The sequence below is a fragment of the Cherax quadricarinatus genome, chromosome 37 (assembly GCF_038502225.1).
Source record: "Cherax quadricarinatus isolate ZL_2023a chromosome 37, ASM3850222v1, whole genome shotgun sequence".
Taxonomy (NCBI): domain Eukaryota; kingdom Metazoa; phylum Arthropoda; class Malacostraca; order Decapoda; family Parastacidae; genus Cherax; species Cherax quadricarinatus.
In genome coordinates, this window is record NC_091328.1 from 8517431 (window position 1) to 8536943 (window position 19513).

General features: G+C 40.0%; 1 protein-coding gene across 4 annotated transcripts in view; it reads left to right on the forward strand.

Moving 5' to 3' along the window:
• Positions 1-19513, forward strand: part of LOC128702487 (ribonuclease P protein subunit p40) — a 31398-nt gene that overhangs the window by 6997 nt on the left and 4888 nt on the right. For 3 of the 4 annotated variants that reach the window (XM_053796757.2, XM_053796748.2, XM_053796765.2), the window contains exons 4-5: positions 829-996; positions 7857-7979. In XM_053796757.2, the coding sequence (XP_053652732.1) occupies positions 829-996; positions 7857-7979 (291 nt within the window). The remainder of the gene's footprint in view (positions 1-828; positions 997-7856; positions 7980-19513) is intronic. The other variant, XM_070091861.1, reaches the window with a different exon arrangement.

Sequence of the window (19513 nt, forward strand, 5' to 3'; positions counted from 1 at the left end):
AATTAGATTAGTCTATTTCAGACCCCCAAAAATACACTTACAAAAGCACTTACAAAAATACACTAGCATAATTGTTCAAGTTGGGAGCTGTTCGAAACTTGAGGTATCACTGTACTTTTCTTTATTCAGTATGCTATATTGTTTGAATGTACTTGGGCACTGGCATAAATATGTAAGCCTTTGATGAAGTATTTATAGGAAGAAGACATTACTCTAGATGAAATGACCATACACTGAAGGGTATCTCAGTGTGTACACACTGAAGGGTATCTCAGTGTGTACACACTGAGGGGTATCTCATTGTGTGTACACCGAGGGGTTTCTCAGTGTATATACACTGATGGGTGTGTATCTCAGTGTGTATACACTGAGAGGTGTGTGTCTGTGATTATACATTAAAGGATTTGTTTGTCTCAGTGTATATTCACCCAAGAACTAATTGAAACTCAGGTGTTAATGATTGTCAAGTCCAGGAATGAAGTAGCTGATTGCATCTTATGGGACTTTGGATTTTAGTTATCTTGTCCAGCAAAGTTCAAACAATAAAAGTTATGTTGTGCCTTTTAATGACTAACTTTACAGTGACCTTTCTTTTAAATTTTAGTTGTCTTAGTTTTACAAGGAACTTTGCTTTAAGGTACTGTTAGCTAGATTTTGCTAGAATATTCAAAAAGTGAAATGTCATGTACATTAAATATTAAGACTTTTAATACACATATTCATTTGGATACTTGATAAGCAATGGTACCCTGTATTATTACCAGGTAGTAATTCTTTCCATGAATTCGAAGGGGTTTGTATTCTGACACTCAAAGAATGCATCCATAGGTCAGTTATATGCAGTTAGCTGTGATACTCGTTTGGATGTAGACAACACTGCAGCTTTAACGCCAGATGGACTGCTTCATCTGTTGCTCAACAAATTCACCTACGAGGAATTACGACTGAATGGTTCTTTGTCAGCACACATACTTCGAAAACCAAGAGAAAAATTTGGTAAGGAAAATCAGATTTCTGTATTTGCTTTAATTGAAATTTGGTGACATATCAGTTCTAGTTTAAAACTGTAAATAAGATACACATAGAATTGTGTAACATTTGAAGAAGCTGTAATTACAAGCAGATTGTTTAAAAGTGAGTTGATTCCCCCTCTTATTATTATTAAAGATTAGCCGGTATTCTCCCGGCCCAGGCCTTTTCCAAGTGGTGGCCCGGCCTTGGCTCCCTCTTTAGGGAGTGTCTGAGACCTAAGTCTCCCATGGGAGGAGGCACAAGTACCTCCTCATCTTTGGGACCAACTGTCCCCAGGCCTAGCCACAAGCTAGGCCTCTCTGGTCTGCCATCTCCGCCCCAAGGGGGCAAATGGGAATGACAGTCTTATGAGCTAAAGGCTCCGGCTCAGGCACCTACCCTACCCTAGAAGGGTTAGGCATGGTATCGATAGTAGTTGATTCCCCCTCTGTTTGTTAAAATAAAACCAGTTTGAATCAGGATGTACTTTGATAATCAATCACTCTTTTAGACTATCTGATTGGGGCTACTCAAGCTCACTACACCCCTTCATAGACACTCTTATGAAGAATTTAATTTTTACCATATATTTTTCTTAATCTTTTTATTTGCTAAGCTCTAGGAGAGTCCACAGAAGCTCTTCACCTATTACTTTTAGAATGCATCTCTTGTACTCCATTATATGTGAGGCTTGGAAAGTTCTAAAAGCAGGTTAGTTTAATATTTTATTCTTTTTAACACACTGGCTGTCTCCCACCGAGGCAGGGTGACCCAGAAAAGAAACACTGTCACAGTATCACTGTTGTGCATGAGGCATGCAGATATAACAGGTTAGATGTCCCCCTAAACAGCAAATATAAAAAATCCCTTCTTTAGAGGGTAGGCTCTGTACTTCCTACCTCCAGGACTTAATGTCCATTTCTGGTCATTTTTAACTTCTCATTTCATAATTATGGAGGAGCAAGTTCTGACCTGGAACCACCCAGCTTCTCTCCACAGTCTTCAACTCTATATATACATATGTACTTGTTTTAAGCTAAAAAAAAATAACCGGTTTCCCTGAATCCCTTCACTAAATATTACCCTGCTCACACTCCAACAGATCGTCAGGTCCCAAGTACCATTCGTCTCCATACTTTCATACATTCCCTTCTTTGCCTCCATAGATAACGTTTTTTGACTCCACATATACCTCAACGCACCACTCACCTTTTTTCCCTCATCAATTCTATGATTAACCTCATCCTTCATAAATCCATCCGCCGACACGTCAACTCCCAAGTATCTGAAAACATTCACTTCTTCCATACTCCTCCTCCCCAATTTGATATCCAATTTTTCTTTATCTAAATCATTTGACACCCTCATCACCTTACTCTTTTCTATGTTCACTTTCAACTTTCTACCTTTACACACATTCCCAAACTCATCCACTAACCTTTGCAATTTTTCTTTAGAATCTCCCATAAGCACAGTATCATCAGCAAAAAGTAACTGTGTCAATTCCCATTTTGAATTTGATTCCCCATAATTTAATCCCACCCCTCTCCCAAACACCCTAGCATTTACTTCCTTTACAACCCCATCTATAAATATATTAAACAACCATGGTGACATTACACATCCCTGTCTAAGACCTACTTTTACCGGGAAGTAGTCTCCCTCTCTTCTACACACCCTAACCTGAGCCTCACTATCCTCATAAAAACTCTTTACAGCATTTAATAACTTACCACCTATTCCATATACTTGCAACATCTGCCACATTGCTCCTCTATCCACTCTATCATATGCCTTTTCTAAATCCATAAATGCAATAAAAACTTCCCTATCTTTATCTAAATACTGTTCACATATATGCTTCAATGTAAACACCTGATCTACACATCCCCTACCCACTCTAAAACCTCCTTGCTCATCCGCAATCCTACATTCTGTCTTACCTCTAATTCTTTCAATTATAACCCTACCGTACACTTTTCCTGGTATACTCAGTAAGCTTATTCCTCTATAATTTTTACAGTCTCTTTTGTCCCCTTTCCCTTTATATAAAGGGACTATACATGCTCTCTGCCAATCCCTAGGTACCTTCCCCTCTTTCATACATTTATTAAACAAAAGTACCAACCACTCCAACACTATATCCCCCCCTGCTTTTAACATTTCTGTCATGATCCCATCAGTTCCAGCTGCTTTACCCCCTTTCATTTTACGTAATGCCTCACGTACCTCCCCCACACTTACATTCTGCTCTTCTTCACTCCTAAAAGATGGTATACCTCCCTGACCAGTGCATGAAATTACTGCCTCTGTTTCTTCCTTAACATTTAAAAGTTCCTCAAAATATTCTCGCCATCTACCCAATACCTCCATCTCCCCATCTACTAACTCCCCTACTCTGTTTTTAACTGACAAATCCATATTTTCCCTAGGCTTTCTTAACTTGTTTAACTCACTCCAAAATTTTTTCTTATTTTCATTAAAATTTCTTGACAGTGCCTCTCCCACTCTATCATCTGCTCTCCTTTTGCACTCTCTCACCACTCTCTTTACCTTTCTTTTACTCTCCATATACTCTGCTCTTCTTATAACACTTCTGCTTTGTAAAAACCTCTCATAAGCTACCTTTTTCTCTTTTATCACACCCTTTACTTCATCATTCCACCAATCACTCCTCTTTCCTCCTGCCCCCACCCTCCTATAACCACAAACTTCTGCCCCACATTCTAATACTGCATTTTTAAAACTATTCCAACCCTCTTCAACCCCCCCACTACTCATCTTTGCACTAGCCCACCTTTCTGCCAATAGTCGCTTATATCTCACCCGAACTTCCTCCTCCCTTAGTTTATACACTTTCACCTCCCTCTTACTTGTTGTTGCCACCTTCCTCTTTTCCCATCTACCTCTTACTCTAACTGTAGCTACAACTAAATAATGATCCGATATATCAGTTGCCCCTCTATAAACATGTACATCCTGGAGCCTACCCATCAACCTTTTATCCACCAATACATAATCTAATAAACTACTTTCATTACGTGCTACATCATACCTTGTATATTTATTTATCCTCTTTTTCATAAAATATGTATTACTTATTACCAAATTTCTTTCTACACATAGCTCAATTAAAGGCTCCCCATTTACATTTACCCCTGGCACCCCAAATTTACCTACTACTCCCTCCATAACATTTTTACCCACTTTAGCATTAAAATCCCCAACCACCATTACTCTCACACTTGATTCAAAACTCCCCACGCATTCACTCAACATTTCCCAAAATCTCTCTCTCTCCTCTACACTTCTCTCTTCTCCAGGTGCATACACGCTTATTATAACCCACTTTTCACATCCAATCTTTATTTTACTCCACATAATCCTTGAATTAATACATTTATAGTCCCTCTTTTCCTGCCATAGCTTATCCTTCAACATTATTGCTACTCCTTCTTTAGCTCTAACTCTATTTGAAACCCCTGACCTAATCCCATTTATTCCTCTCCACTGAAACTCTCCCACCCCCTTCAGCTTTGTTTCACTTAAAGCCAGGACATCCAGCTTCTTCTCATTCATAACATCCACAATCATCTCTTTCTTATCATCTGCACAACATCCACGCACATTCAGACTTCCCACTTTGACAATTTTCTTCTTCTTATTCTTTTTAGTAATCTTTACAGGAAAAGGGGTTACTAGCCCATTGTTCCCGGCATTTTAGTTGACTTTTACAACACGCATGGCTTACGGAGGAAAGATTCTTATTCCACTTCCCCATGGATATAAAAGGAAAATTAATAAGACCAAGAACTATTAAGATAAAATCAAAGAAAACTCAGATGAGTGTGTATAAATAAATGTGTACATGTATGTGTAGTGTGACCTAAGTGTAAGTAGAAGTAGCAAGACATGCCTGTAATCTTGCATATTTATGAGACAGACAAAAGACATCAGCAATCCTACCATCATGTAAAACAATCACAGGCTTCGTTTTACACTCACTTGGCAGGACGGTAGTACCTCCCTGGGTGGTTGCTGTCTACCAACCTACTACTGATATATACATATGTACTTGTTTTAAGCTAAAAAAAATTCAACTACAAAAACCTTACGGAGCTTGTAGAATTTTATTTTGTACAGATATCAAGTGTTTACATTGAAGCATATATGTGAACAGTACGTATTTAGATAAAGGTAGGGAAGTTTTCATTGCATTTATGGATTTAGAAAAGGCATATGGCATAAGGCTCCAGACGGACATCAACCAAATCTTTCAGTGGGCTGCAGAAAACAATATGAAGTTCAACGATGAGAAATTTCAATTACTCCGATATGGTAAACATGAGGAAATTAAAACTTCATCAGAGAACAAAACAAATTCCTTCCACAAAATAAAGCGAAAAACTAACGTCAAAGACCTGGGAATGATGATGTCAGAGGATCTCGCCTTCAAGGACCATAACATTGTATCAATCGCATCTGCTAGAAAAATGACAGGATGGATAATGAGAACCTTCAAAACTAGGGATGCCAAGCCCATGATGACACACTTTAGGTCGCTTGTTCTATCTAGGCTGGAATATTGCTGCACACTAACAGCACCTTTCAAGGCAGGTGAAATTGCTGATCTAGAGAACCTTCACGGCACACATAACGGAGATAAAACACCTCAATTACAGGGAGCGCTTGAAGTTTCTGAACCTGTATTCCCTGGGATGCAGGCGGGAGATATACATGATTATATACACCTGGAAAACCCTAGAGGGACTAGTACCGAACTTGCACACAAAACTTGCTCTCAACGAAAGGAAAAGACTTGGCAGACGATGCAACATCCCCCCAATGAAAAGCAGGGATGTCACTAGCACGTTAAGAGACAATACAATAAGTGTCAGGGGCTCGAGACTGTTCAACTGCCTCCCAGCATACATAAGGGGGATTACCAATAGACCCCTGGCTGTCTTCAAGCAGGCACTGGACAAGCACCTAAAATCGGTTCCTGACCAGCCGGGCTGTGGCTCGTATGTTGGATTGCGTGCAGCCAGCAGTAACAGCCTGGTTGATCAGGCTCTGATCCAGCAGGAAGCCTGGTCACAGACCGGGCCGCGGGGGCGTTGACCCCCGGAACTCTCTCCAGGTAAACTCCAGTGGATAAGGGAGCAATGTGGCAGATGTTGCAAGTATATGGAATAGGTAGTAAGTCACTAAATACTGTAAAGAGTTTTTATGAGGATAGTCAAGCTCAGGTTAGAGTGTGTAGAAGAGAGGGAGATTACTTCCTGGTAAAAGTAGGTTTTAGACAGGGATGTGTAATGTCACCTTGGTTGTTTACTATATTTAGATGGGTTTGTAAAAGAAGTAAATGCTAAGGCATTGGGGAGATGGGTGGGATTAAATTCTGGGGAATCAAATGCAAGATGGGAGTTGACACAGTTACTTTTTGCTGATGATACTGTGCTTATGGGAGATTCTAAAGAAAAGTTCCAAAGGTTAGTGGATGAGTTTGGGAAGGTGTGTAAAGGTAGGAAGTTGAAAGTGAACATAGATAAGAGTGAGGTGATGAGGGTATCAAATGATTTAGATAAGAAAAAATTGGATATCACATTGGAGAGAGGGAATATGGAAGAAGTGAATGTTTTCAGATATTTGGGAGCTGACTTGTCAGCGGATGGGTTTATGAAGGATGAGGTTAACCATAGAATTGATGAAGGAAAAAAGTGAGTGGTGCATTGAGGTATCCGTGGGGACAAAAAACGTTATCTATGGAGGCAAAGAAGGGAATGTATGAAAGTATAGTGGTACCAGCACTCATAAGGATGTGAAGCATGGGTTGCAAATGCTGCAGAGAGGTGGCTGCTGGAGGCAGTGGAGATGTCCTGTCTAAGGGCACTGTGTGGAGTAAATATTATGGAGAGAATTTGGAGTGTGGAAATTAGGAAGAAGTGTGGAGTTACTAAAAGTATTAGTCAGAGGGCCGAAGAGGGGTTGTTGAGGTGGTTTTGTCATTTAGAATGGATCAAAGTAGGATGACTTGGAGAGCGTATAAATCTGTAGGGAAAGGAAGGCAGGGTAGGGGTTGTTCTTGAAAAGGTTGGAGGGAGGGGGTAAAGGTGGTTTTGTGGGCAAGGGGCTTCTATTTCCAGCAAGCATGTGTGAGCATGTTAGATAGGAGTGATTGGAGACGAATGGTTTTTGGGACCTGATGAGCTGTTGGAGTGTGAGCAGGGTAATATTTTGTGGAGGGATTCAGGGAAACTGGTTAGCCGGACTTGAGTCCTGGAAATGGGAAGTACAATGCCTGCACTTTAAAGGAGGGGTTTGGAATAACCATAATTTGGAGGGACTTCTAAACTGTTGTATCTGAGCGCCTCTGCAAAGACAGTGATTATGTGTGAGTGATGGTGAAAGTGTTGAATGATGATGAAAGTATTTTCTTTTTGGGGATTTTTTCTTTCTTTTTGGCTCACCCTGCTTCAGTGGGAGATGGCCAACTTGTTGAAAAAAAAAAAATAGGTACTTCACTACAACACTTAAGTTTGCCTCAGCCTTCATTGGAGGTAAGCTATTTCTCAATGTACTATTTTCTAGTTGGTGTTTCAGGTGTCACTTAGGATCTATTCAGGAGTACTTAATGGTTCGCATCCTTACTTAGTTGTAAAATGAGCTCTCATATGTTTAGTTCTTTTTAAAATATCATACTCATAAAAGATGCTTCTCATTGCAATCATACTTGTGAATTATTTACCATCATGTTCATACATTTTACTGTAGTGGTATGTGCATCTTTTTAAGAAACTTTTAGTTAGCATTTTTTTTTTAATTTTTATAATTTCTTTTGGCAGTTGTTGAAGTGAATATGAAGGTGCCATATTTCAAGCCTGGAAAAGCATTCTACTCCAAGGTTATGACAGCCTTTACAGAAGTTCAACTTAGATTTAACTTCTGGTTAACCTGGATTCCAGATGGTTAGTATTTTTCCTAAAATTTAAGAGATGCGTATCATTCCATATTTGTGTTATCAACTGAATTTCAATGACAGTTAAAATATTTTTCTGAATCAGAATAACAGTAATGTAAATCTTATAATGTTTTATTATTTTATTTTATTAACAACACATTGGCCGTTTCCCAAGGCTGGGTGGCCCGAAAAAGAAAAATTTTCATCATCATTCACTCCATCACTGTCTTGCCAGAGGTGTGCTTACACTACATTTATAAAACTGCAACATTAACACCCCTCCTTCAGAGTACAGACACTGTACTTCCCATCTCCAGGACTCAAGTCCAGCCTGCTGGTTTCCCTGAATCCCTTCATATAATCTCTAGATCTATATTTAGATGATTCATAATACTAATGAAAAGAGCTACTAATCTTGTTAATAGTGGGATAAAGATAAATTTAAATGTGAAGGCAGAGCTAAGTTTACATAATATAATAAATGATTAACAAATATTGTTTCGGAATTTAAATATTCAGATATATTTGTATATGTTAATGCTATATACAGTACGTATTTGTGACAAAGATGTTGCTGACCCTTCAGGCACACCACTTGAAGCAGTGGTCACTATCTAAATACAGTGGACCCTCGGTTATTGGCCGTTCCGGATATCAGCCAATTCGGATTTCATCCATTTTTTTGGCTGAAATTCCATCCTGGATTTTGGCTGTCAACTCGGAAATCAGCCATATTGGATTTCAAAGTGAAGTCTTTACTGGTGTATCACTCTGAAAATCCCAGAGTGTTCAAGAGAAACAATGTTGTCAAGAGTAAATTGTGTGTGTTGTGGAAATCTAATAATAAGGCATGAGTCACAAGGCAAATATTCATTGACTGGGTCGATGAAGTGTTTGGCTTAAGTGTGAAAAAATACCTCAAGGAAAATAAATTGCCACTCAAGTGCCTCCTGGTACTGGACTATGCTCCTGCTCATCCTCCAGACTTGGAAAACCAATTGTTTAGGGACTTCAATTTTATAACAGTGAAGTTCTTGCCTCCTAACACCACTCCTCTCATCCAGCCTGTGGACCAGCAGGTCATATCGAACTTCAAAAAAACTACACGAAAGCAATGTTTCAAAGTTGCTTTGAAGTGACCTCGGACACTGACCTGACCCTAAGAGAGTTCTGGAGGAATCACTTCAATATCCTCCATTGCATAACCTTAAAGGTAAGGTTTGGGAGGGAGTGACTTCCAGGACTTTGAACTCTGCTTGGAGAAAATTGTGGCCAGAATGTGTCCTTGACAAGGATTTTGAAGAGTTTGAGGCTGACCCTGACGATCCTACACCTGTTATCGAATCTATTGTCTTTGGGGAAGTCAATGGGGTTGGATGTGAGTGGCCAGGATGTGGAAGAGTTGGTGGAGGACCACAGGGAAGAGCTAACCACTGAAGAGCTGCAAGACCTTCATCTGCAACAGCAACAGACCACAGCTGAGGAAATTGCTTTAGAGGAGGAGGAGGAAGAGAGAGGGGAGAATGTGCCTTCTTCAGTGATTAAGGACATGTGTCCAAAGTGGAGTGAGTTGCAAAGTTTTGTAGAGAAATATCACCCTGACCAAGCTGAAAAAAGCCATATCTGCAACATGTTCAGTGACAAAACCTTGTCCCACCTCAGGCAGATCTTAAAGATACCAGAAACAGACTTCTCTGGACAGTTTTTTTGTGTGACAGGGACAAAAGTTTCTCTTTTTAACTATAGTAATATATACATGAGAAGGGGTTACTAGCCCCTTGCTCCTGGCATTTTAGTCGCCTCTTACAACATGCATGGGTTATGGATGGAGAATTCTGTACCACTTCCCCAAGGAGATAAGAGAAAATAAACAAGGCCAAGAACTAGTAAGAAAAATAGAAGAAAACCCAGAGGGTGTGTATATACATACAGTGGTACCCCGAGTTTCGTACAGCTCCAAACTCGAACAATCATGTAAATGTATTATTGTACGTGTAGGTAGTAGGTTGGTAGACAGCAACCGCCCAGGGAGGTACTACCGTCCTGCCAAGTGAGTATAAAATGGAAACCTGTAATTGTTTTACATGATGGTAGGATTGCTGGTGTCTTTTTTCTGTCTCAAGATTTCAGGTACATCTTGCTACTTCTACTTACACTTAGGTCACACTACACATACATGTACAAACATATATATACACACCCCTATGGGTTTTCTTCTATTTTCTTTCTAGTTCTTGTTCTTGTTTATTTCCTCTTACCTCCATGGGGAAATGGAACAGAATTCTTCCTCCATAAGCCATGCGTGTTGTAAGAGGTGACTAAAATGCTGGGAGCAAGGGGTTAGTAACCTCTTCTCCAGTATATATTATTAAATGTAAAAGGAGAAACTTTCGTTTTTCCTTTTAGGCCACCCCGCCTCGGTGGGATACGGCCGGTGTGTTGAAAGAAAGATTATTGTACGTGTAGGTAGTAGGTTGGTAGACAGCAACCGCCCAGGGAGGTACTACCATCCTGTCAAGTGAGTGTAAAATGGATCCTGTAATTGTTTTACATGATGGTAGGATTGCTGGTGTCTTTTTTCTGTCTCAAGATTTCAGGTACGTCTTGCTACTTCTACTTACACTTAGGTCACACTACACATACATGTACAAGCATATATATACACACCCCTCTGGGTTTTCTTCTATTTTCTTTCTAATTCTTGTTCTTGTTTATTTCCTCTTATCTGCATGGGGAAGTGGAACAGAATTCTTCCTCCGTAAGCCATGCGTGTTGTAAGATGCTACTAAAATGACGGGAGCAAGGGCCTAGTAACCCCTTTTTTTCAACAAGTCGGCCGTCTCCCACAGAGGGAGGGTGACCCAAAAAGAAAGAAAATCCCCAAAAAGAAAATACTTTCATCACCATTGAACACTTTCACCTCACTCACACATAATCACTGTTTTTGCAGAGGTGCTCAGAACACAACAGTTTAGAAGCATATACGTATAACGATACACAACATATCCCTCCAAACTGCCAATATCCCAAACCCCTCCTTTAAAGTGCAGGCATTGTACTTCCCATTTCCAGGACTCAAGTCTGACTATATGAAAATAACCGGTTTCCCTGAATCCCTTCACTAAATATTACCCTGCTCACACTCCAACAGATCGTCAGGTCCCAAGTATCATTCGTCTCCATTCACTCCTATCTAACACGCTCATGCACGCTTGCTGGAAGTCCAAGCCCCTCGCCCACAAAACCTCCTTTACCCCCTCTTTCAAGTGGACGACCCCTACCCCTCTTTCCTTCCCCTGTAGATTTATATGCTTTCCATGTCATTCTACTTTGATCCATTCTCTCTAAATGGCCAAACCACCTCAACAACCCCTCTTCAGCCCTCTAACTAATACTTTTATTAACTCCACACCTTCTTCTAATTTCCACACTCTGAATTTTCTGCATAATATTTACACCACACATTGCCCTTAGACAGGACATCTCCACTGCCTCCAACCGCCTCCTCGTTGCTGCATTCACAACCCAAGCTTCACACCCCTATAAGAGTGTTGGTACTACTATACTTTCATACATTCCCTTCTTTGCCTCCATATATAACGTTTTTTGACTCCACATATACCTCAACGCACCACTCACCTTTTTTCCTTCATCAATTCTATGATTAACCTCATAATTCATAAATCCCAAGTATCTGAAAACATTTACTTCTTCCATACTCCTCCTCTCCAATTTGATATCCAATTTTTCTTTATCTAAATCATTTGATACCCTCATCACCTTACTCTTTTCTATGTTCACTTTCAACTTTCTACCTTTACACACACTCCCAAACTCATCCACTAACCTCTGCAATTTTTCTTCAGAATCTCCCATAAGCACAGTATCATCAGCAAAAAGTAACTGTGTCAATTCCCATTTTGTATTTGATTCCCCATAATTTAATCCCACCCCTCTCCCTAACACCCTAGCATTTACTTCTTTTACAACCTCATCTATAAATATATTAAACAACCATGGTGACATTACACATCCCTGTCTAAGACCTACTTTTACCGGGAAGTAGTCTCCCTCTCTTCTACACACCCTAACCTGAGCCTCACTATCCTCATAAAAACTCTTTACAGCATTTATTAACTTACCACCTATTCCATATACTTGCAACATCTGCCACATTGCTCCCCTATCCACTCTATCATATGCCTTTTCTAAATCCATAAATGCAATAAAAACTGCCCTACCTTTATCTAAATACTGTTCACATATATTCTTCAATGTAAACACTTGATCTACACATCCCCTACCCACTCTGAAACCTTGCTCATCCGCAATCCTACATTCTGTCTTACCTCTAATTCTTTCAATAATAACCCTACCGTACACTTTTCCTGGTATACTCAATAAACTTATTCCTCTATAATTTTTACAATCTCTTTTGTCACCCTTCCCTTTATATAAAAGGACTATACATGCTCCCCGCCAATCCCTAGGTACCTTCCCCTCTTTCATACATTTATTAAACAAAAGTACCAATCACTCCAACACTATATCTCCCCCTGCTTTTAACATTTCTGTCATGATCCCATCAGTTCCAGCTGCTTTACCCCCCTTTCATTCTACGTAATGCCTCACATACCTCCCCTACACTTACATTCTGCTCTTCTTCACTCCCAAAAGATGGTATACCTCCCTGGCCAGTGCATGAAATTACCGCCTCCCTTTCTTCCTCAACATTTAAAAGTTCCTCAAAATATTCTCACCATCTACCTAGTATCTCCCTCTCTCCATCTACTAACTCCCCTACTCTGTTTTTAACTGACAAATCCATACGTTCCCTAGGCTTTCTTAATTTGTTTAACTCACTCCAAAAATTTTTCTTATTTTCATTAAAATTTCTTGACAGTGCCTCTCCCACTCTATCATATGCTCTCTTTTTGCACTCTCTCACCACTCTCTTCACCTTTCTTTTACTCTCCATTTACTCTGCTCTTCTTATAACACTTCTGCTTTGTAAAAACCTCTCATAAGCTAACTTTTTCTCTTTTATCACACCCTTTACTTCATCATTCCACCAATCACTCCTCTTTCCTCCTGCCCCCACCCTCCTATAACCACAAACTTCTGCCCCACATTCTAATACTGCATTTTTAAAACTCATCCAACCCTCTTCAACCCCCCCACTACTCATCTTTGCACTAGCCCACCTTTCTGCCAATAGTCGCTTATATCTCACCCGAACTTCCTCCTCCCTTAGTTTATATACTTTCACTTCCCTCCTACTTGTTGTTGCCACCTTCCTGTTGTCCCATCTACCTCTTACTCTAACTGTAGCTACAACTAAATAATGATCCGATGTATCAGTTGCCCCTCTATAAACATGTACATCCTGGAGCCTACCCATTAACCTTTTATCCACCAATACATGATCTAACAAACTACTTTCATTATGTGCTACATCATACCTTGTATATTTATTTATCCTCTTTTTCATAAAATATGTATTACTTATTACCAAATCTCTTTCTACACATAGCTCAGTTAAAGGCTCCCCATTTACATTTACCCCTGGCACCCCAAATTTACCTACTACTCCCTCCACAACATTTTTACCCACTTTAGCATTGAAATCCCCAACCACAAGTACTGTCACACTTGCTTCAAAACTCCCCACTCATTCACTCAACATTTCCCTCTCTCTCCTCTACACTTCTCTCTTCTCCAGGTGTATATACACTTACTATAACCCACTTTTCACATCCAACCTTTATTTTACTCCACATAATCCTTGAATTAATACATTTATAGTCCCTCTTTTCCTGCCATATCTTATCCTTCAACATTATTGCTACTCCTTCTTTAGCTCTAACTCTATTTGAAACCCCTGACCTAATCCCATTTATTCCTCTCCACTGAAACTCTCCTACCCCCTTCAGCTTTGTTTCACTAAAGCCAGGACATCCAGCTTCTCATTGATAACATCCACAATCATCACTTTCTTATTATTTGCACAACATCCACACACATTCAGACTTCCCACTTTGACAATTTTCTTCTTATTATTATTATTTTTATTATTTTATTATCACACTGGCCGATTCCCACCAAGGCAGGGTGGCCCGAAAAAGAAAAACTTTCACCATCATTCACTCCATCACTGTCTTGCCAGAAGGGTGCTTTACACTACAGTTTTTAAACTGCAACATTAACACCCCTCCTTCAGAGTGCAGGCACTGTACTTCCCATCTCCAGGACTCAAGTCCGGCCTGCCGGTTTCCCTGAATCCCTTCATAAATGTTACTTTGCTCACACTCCAACAGCACGTCAAGTATTAAAAACCATTTGTCTCCATTCACTCCTATCAAACACGCTCACGCATGCCTGCTGGAAGTCCAAGCCCCTCGCACACAAAACCTCCTTTACCCCCTCCCTCCAACCCTTCCTAGGCCGACCCCTACCCCGCCTTCCTTCCACTACAGACTGATACACTCTTGAAGTTATTCTGTTTCGCTCCATTCTCTCTACATGTCCGAACCACCTCAACAACCCTTCCTCAGCCCTCTGGACAACAGTTTTGGTAATCCTGCACCTCCTCCTAACTTCCAAACTACGAATTTTCTGCATTATATTCACACCACACATTGCCCTCAGACATGACATCTCCACTGCCTCCAGCCTTCTCCTCGCTGCAACATTCATCACCCATGCTTCACACCCATATAAGAGCGTTGGTAAAACTATACTCTCATACATTCCCCTCTTTGCCTCCAAGGACAAAGTTCTCTGTCTCCACAGACTCCTAAGTGCACCACTCACTCTTTTTCCCTCATCAATTCTATGATTCACCTCATCTTTCATAGACCCATCCGCTGACACGTCCACTCCCAAATATCTGAATACGTTCACCTCCTCCATACTCTCTCCCTCCAATCTGATATTCAATCTTTCATCACCTAATCTTTTTGTTATCCTCATAACCTTACTCTTTCCTGTATTCACCTTTAATTTTCTTCTTTTGCACACCCTACCAAATTCATCCACCAATCTCTGCAGCTTCTCTTCAGAATCTCCCAAGAGCACAGTGTCATCAGCAAAGAGCAGCTGTGACAACTCCCACCCTGTGTGTGATTCTTTATCTTTTAACTCCACGCCTCTTGCCAAGACCCTCGCATTTACTTCTCTTACAACCCCATCTATAAATATATTAAACAACCACGGTGACATCACACATCCTTGTCTAAGGCCTACTTTTACTGGGAAAAAATTTCCCTCTTTTCTACATACTCTAACTTGAGCCTCACTATCCTCGTAAAAACTCTTCACTGCTTTCAATAACCTACCTCCTACACCATACACTTGCAACATCTGCCACATTGCCCCCCTATCCACCCTGCCATACGCCTTTTCCAAATCCATAAATGCCACAAAGACCTCTTTAGCCTTATCTAAATACTGTTCACTTATATGTTTCACTGTAAACACCTGGTCCACACACCCCCTACCTTTCCTAAAGCCTCCTTGTTCATCTGCTATCCTATTCTCAGTCTTACTTTTAATTCTTTCAAAATATATATATATATATATATATATATATATATATATATATATATATATATATATATATATATATATGTATATGTATATGTATATGTATGTATGTATGTATGTATGTAATAAAGATTACTAAAAAGAATAAGAAGAAGAAAATTGTCAAAGTGGGAAGTCTGAATGTGCGTGGATGTTGTGCAAATGATAAGAAAGAGATGACTGTGGATGTTATGAATGAGAAGAAACTGGATGTCCTGGCTTTAAGTGAAACAAAGCTGAAGGGGGTGGGAGAGTTTCAATGGAGAGGAATAAATGGGATTAGGTCAGGGGTTTCAAATAGAGTTAGAGCTAAAGAAGGAGTAGCAGTAATGTTGAAGGATAAGCTATGGCAGGAAAAGAGGGACTACAAATGCATAAATTCAAGGATTATGTGGAGTAAAATAAAGATTGGATGTGAAAAGTGGGTTATAGTAAGCGTGTATGCACCTGGAGAAGAGAGAAGTGTAGAGGAGAGAGAGAGATTCTGGGAAATGTTGAGTGAATGCGTGGGGAGTTTTGAATCAAGTGTGAGAGTAATGGTGGTTGGGGATTTCAATGCTAAAGTGGGTAAAAATGTTATGGAGGGAGTAGTAGGTAAATTTGGGGTGCCAGGGGTAAATGTAAATGGGGAGCCTTTAATTGAGCTATGTGTAGAAAGAAATTTGGTAATAAGTAATACATATTTTATGAAAAAGAGGATAAATAAATATACAAGGTATGATGTAGCATGTAATGAAAGTAGTTTGTTAGATTATGTATTGGTGGATAAAAGGTTGATGGGTAGGCTCCAGGATGTACATGTTTATAGAGGGGCAACTGATATATCAGATCATTATTTAGTTGTAGCTACAGTTAGAGTAAGAGGTAGATGGGAAAAGAGGAAGGTGGCAACAACAAGTAAGAGGGAGGTGAAAGTGTATAAACTAAGGGAGGAGGAAGTTCGGGCGAGATATAAGCGACTATTGGCAGAAAGGTGGGCTAGTGCAAAGATGAGTAGTGGGGGGGGGGGGGTTGAAGAGGGTTGGAATAGTTTTAAAAATGCAGTATTAGAATGTGGGGCAGAAGTTTGTGGTTATAGGAGGGTGGGGGCAGGAGGAAAGAGGAGTGATTGGTGGAATGATGAAGTAAAGGGTGTGATAAAAGAGAAAAAGGTAGCTTACGAGAGGTTTTTACAAAGCAGAAGTGTTATAAGAAGAGCAGAGTATATGGAGAGTAAAAGAAAGGTGAAGAGAGTGGTGAGAGAGTGCAAAAGTAGAGCAGATGAAAGAGTGGGAGAGGCACTGTCAAGAAATTTTAATGAAAATAAGACAAAATTTTGGAGTGAGTTAAACAAGTTAGGAAAGCCTAGGGAAAGTATGGATTTGTCCGTTAAAAACAGAGTAGGGGAGTTAGTAGATGGGGAGAGGGAGGTATTAGGTAGATGGCGAGAATATTTTGAGGAACTTTTAAATGTTGAGGAAGAAAGGGAGGCGGTAATTTCATGCACTGGCCAGGGAGGTATACCATCTTTTAGGAGTGAAGAAGAGCAGAATGTAAGTGTGGTGGAGGTACGTGAGGCATTACGTAGAATGAAAGGGGGTAAAGCAGCTGGAACTGATGGGATCATGACAGAAATGTTAAAAGCAGGGGGGGATATAGTGTTGGAGTGGTTGGTACTTTTGTTTAATAAATGTATGAAAGAGGGGAAGGTACCTAGGGATTGGCGGAGAGCATGTCTAGTCCCTTTATATAAAGGGAAGGGTGACAAAAGAGATTGTAAAAATTATAGAGGAATAAGTTTACTGAGTATACCAGAAAAGTATACGGTAGGGTTATAATTGAAAGAATTAGAGGTAAGACAGAATGCAGAATTGTGGATGAGCAAGGAGGCTTCAGAGTGGGTAGGGGATGTGTAGATCAAGTGTTTACATTGAAGCATATATGTGAACAGTATTTAGATAAAGGTAGGGAAGTTTTTATTGCATTTATGGATTTAGAAAAGGCATATGATAGAGTGGATATAGGAGCAATGTGGCAGATGTTGCAAGTTTATGGAATAGGTGGTAAGTTACTAAATGCTGTAAAGAGCTTTTATGAGGATAGTGAGGCTCAGGTTAGGGTGTGTAGAAGAGAGGGAGAATACTTCCCGGTAAAAGTAGGTCTTAGACAGGGATGTGTAATGTCACCATGGTTGTTTAATATATTTATAGATGGGGTTGTAAAAGAAGTAAATGCTAGGGTGTTCGGGAGAGGGGTGGGATTAAATTATGGGGAATCAAATTCAAAATGGGAATTGACACAGTTACTTTTTGCTGATGATACTGTGCTTATGGGAGATTCTAAAGAAAAATTGCAAAGGTTAGTGGATGAGTTTGAGAATGTGTGTATAGGTAGAAAGTTGAAAGTGAACATAGAAAAGAGTAAGGTGATGAGGGTATCAAATGATTTAGATAAAGAAAAATTGGATATCAAATTGGGGAGGAGGAGTATGGAAGAAGTGAATGTTTTCAGATACTTGGGAGTTGACTTGTCGGCGGATGGATTTATGAAGGATGAGGTTAATCATAGAATTGATGAGGGAAAAAAGGTGAGTGGTGCGTTGAGGTATATGTGGAGTCAAAAAACGTTATCTATGGAGGCAAAGAAGGGAATGTATGAAAGTATAGTAGTACCAACACTCTTATATGGATGTGAAGCTTGGGTGGTAAATGCAGCAGCGAGGAGACGGTTGGAGGCAGTGGAGATGTCCTGTCTAAGGGCAATGTGTGGTGTAAATATTATGCAGAAAATTCGGAGTGTGGAAATTAGGAGAAGGTGTGGAGTTAATAAAAGCATTAGTCAGAGGGCAGAAGAGGGGTTGTTGAGGTGGTTTGGTCATTTAGAGAGAATGGATCAAAGTAGAATGACATGGAAACCATATAAATCTATAGGGGAAGGAAAGAGGGGTAGGGGTCGTCCTCGAAAGGGTTGGAAAGAGGGGGTAAAGGAGGTTTTGTGGGTGAGGGGCTTGGACTTCCAGCAAGCGTGCATGAGCGTGTTAGATAGGAGTGAATGGAGACGAATGATACTTGGGACCTGACGATCTGTTGGAGTGTGAGCAGGGTAATATTTAGTGAAGGGATTCAGGGAAACCGGTTATTTTCATATAGTCGGACTTGAGTCCTGGAAATGGGAAGTACAATGCCTGCACTTTAAAGGAGGGGTTTGGGATATTGGCAGTTTGGAGGGATATGTTGTGTATCTCTATACGTATATGCTTCTAAACTGTTGTATTCTGAGCACCTCTGCAAAAGCAGTGATAATGTGTGAGTGTGGTGAAAGTGTTGAATGATGATGAAAGTATTTTCTTTTTGGGGATTTTCTTTCTTTTTTTTTTGGGTCACCCTGCCTCGGTGGGAGACGACCGACTTGTTGAAAAAAAAAAAAAATATATATATATATACAGTGGACCCCCGGTTAACGATATTTTTTCACTCCATAAGTATGTTCAAGTGCCAGTACTGACCGAATTTATTCCCATAAGGAATATTGTGAAGTAGATTATTCCTTTCAGACCCCCAAACATACACGTACAAACGCACTTACATAAATACACTTACATAATTGGTCGCATTTGGAGGTAATCGTTTTGCGGGGGTCCACTGTATATGCAATAAGATCACAGTAAACAGGTGATTTCAGAATATGCAAAACAACCACTCTGAAAGAATAGAGAAATTCCAAGCGCTTTCATGACTACTCACATTATCAAGGAACTATGAAAGTAAAGCATCCAAGGAAGCTATATAAGGGATCTGATAGTGAGGTGCTGGCCAGACCCCTTATATAGCTTCCTTGGATGCTTTACTTTCATAGTTCCTTGATAATGTGAGTAGTCACGAAAGCGCTTGGAATTTCTCTATTCTTTCAGTGGTTGTTTTGCATATTCTGAAATCACCTGTTTACTGTGATCTTATTGCAAAAATAAATAAATATATA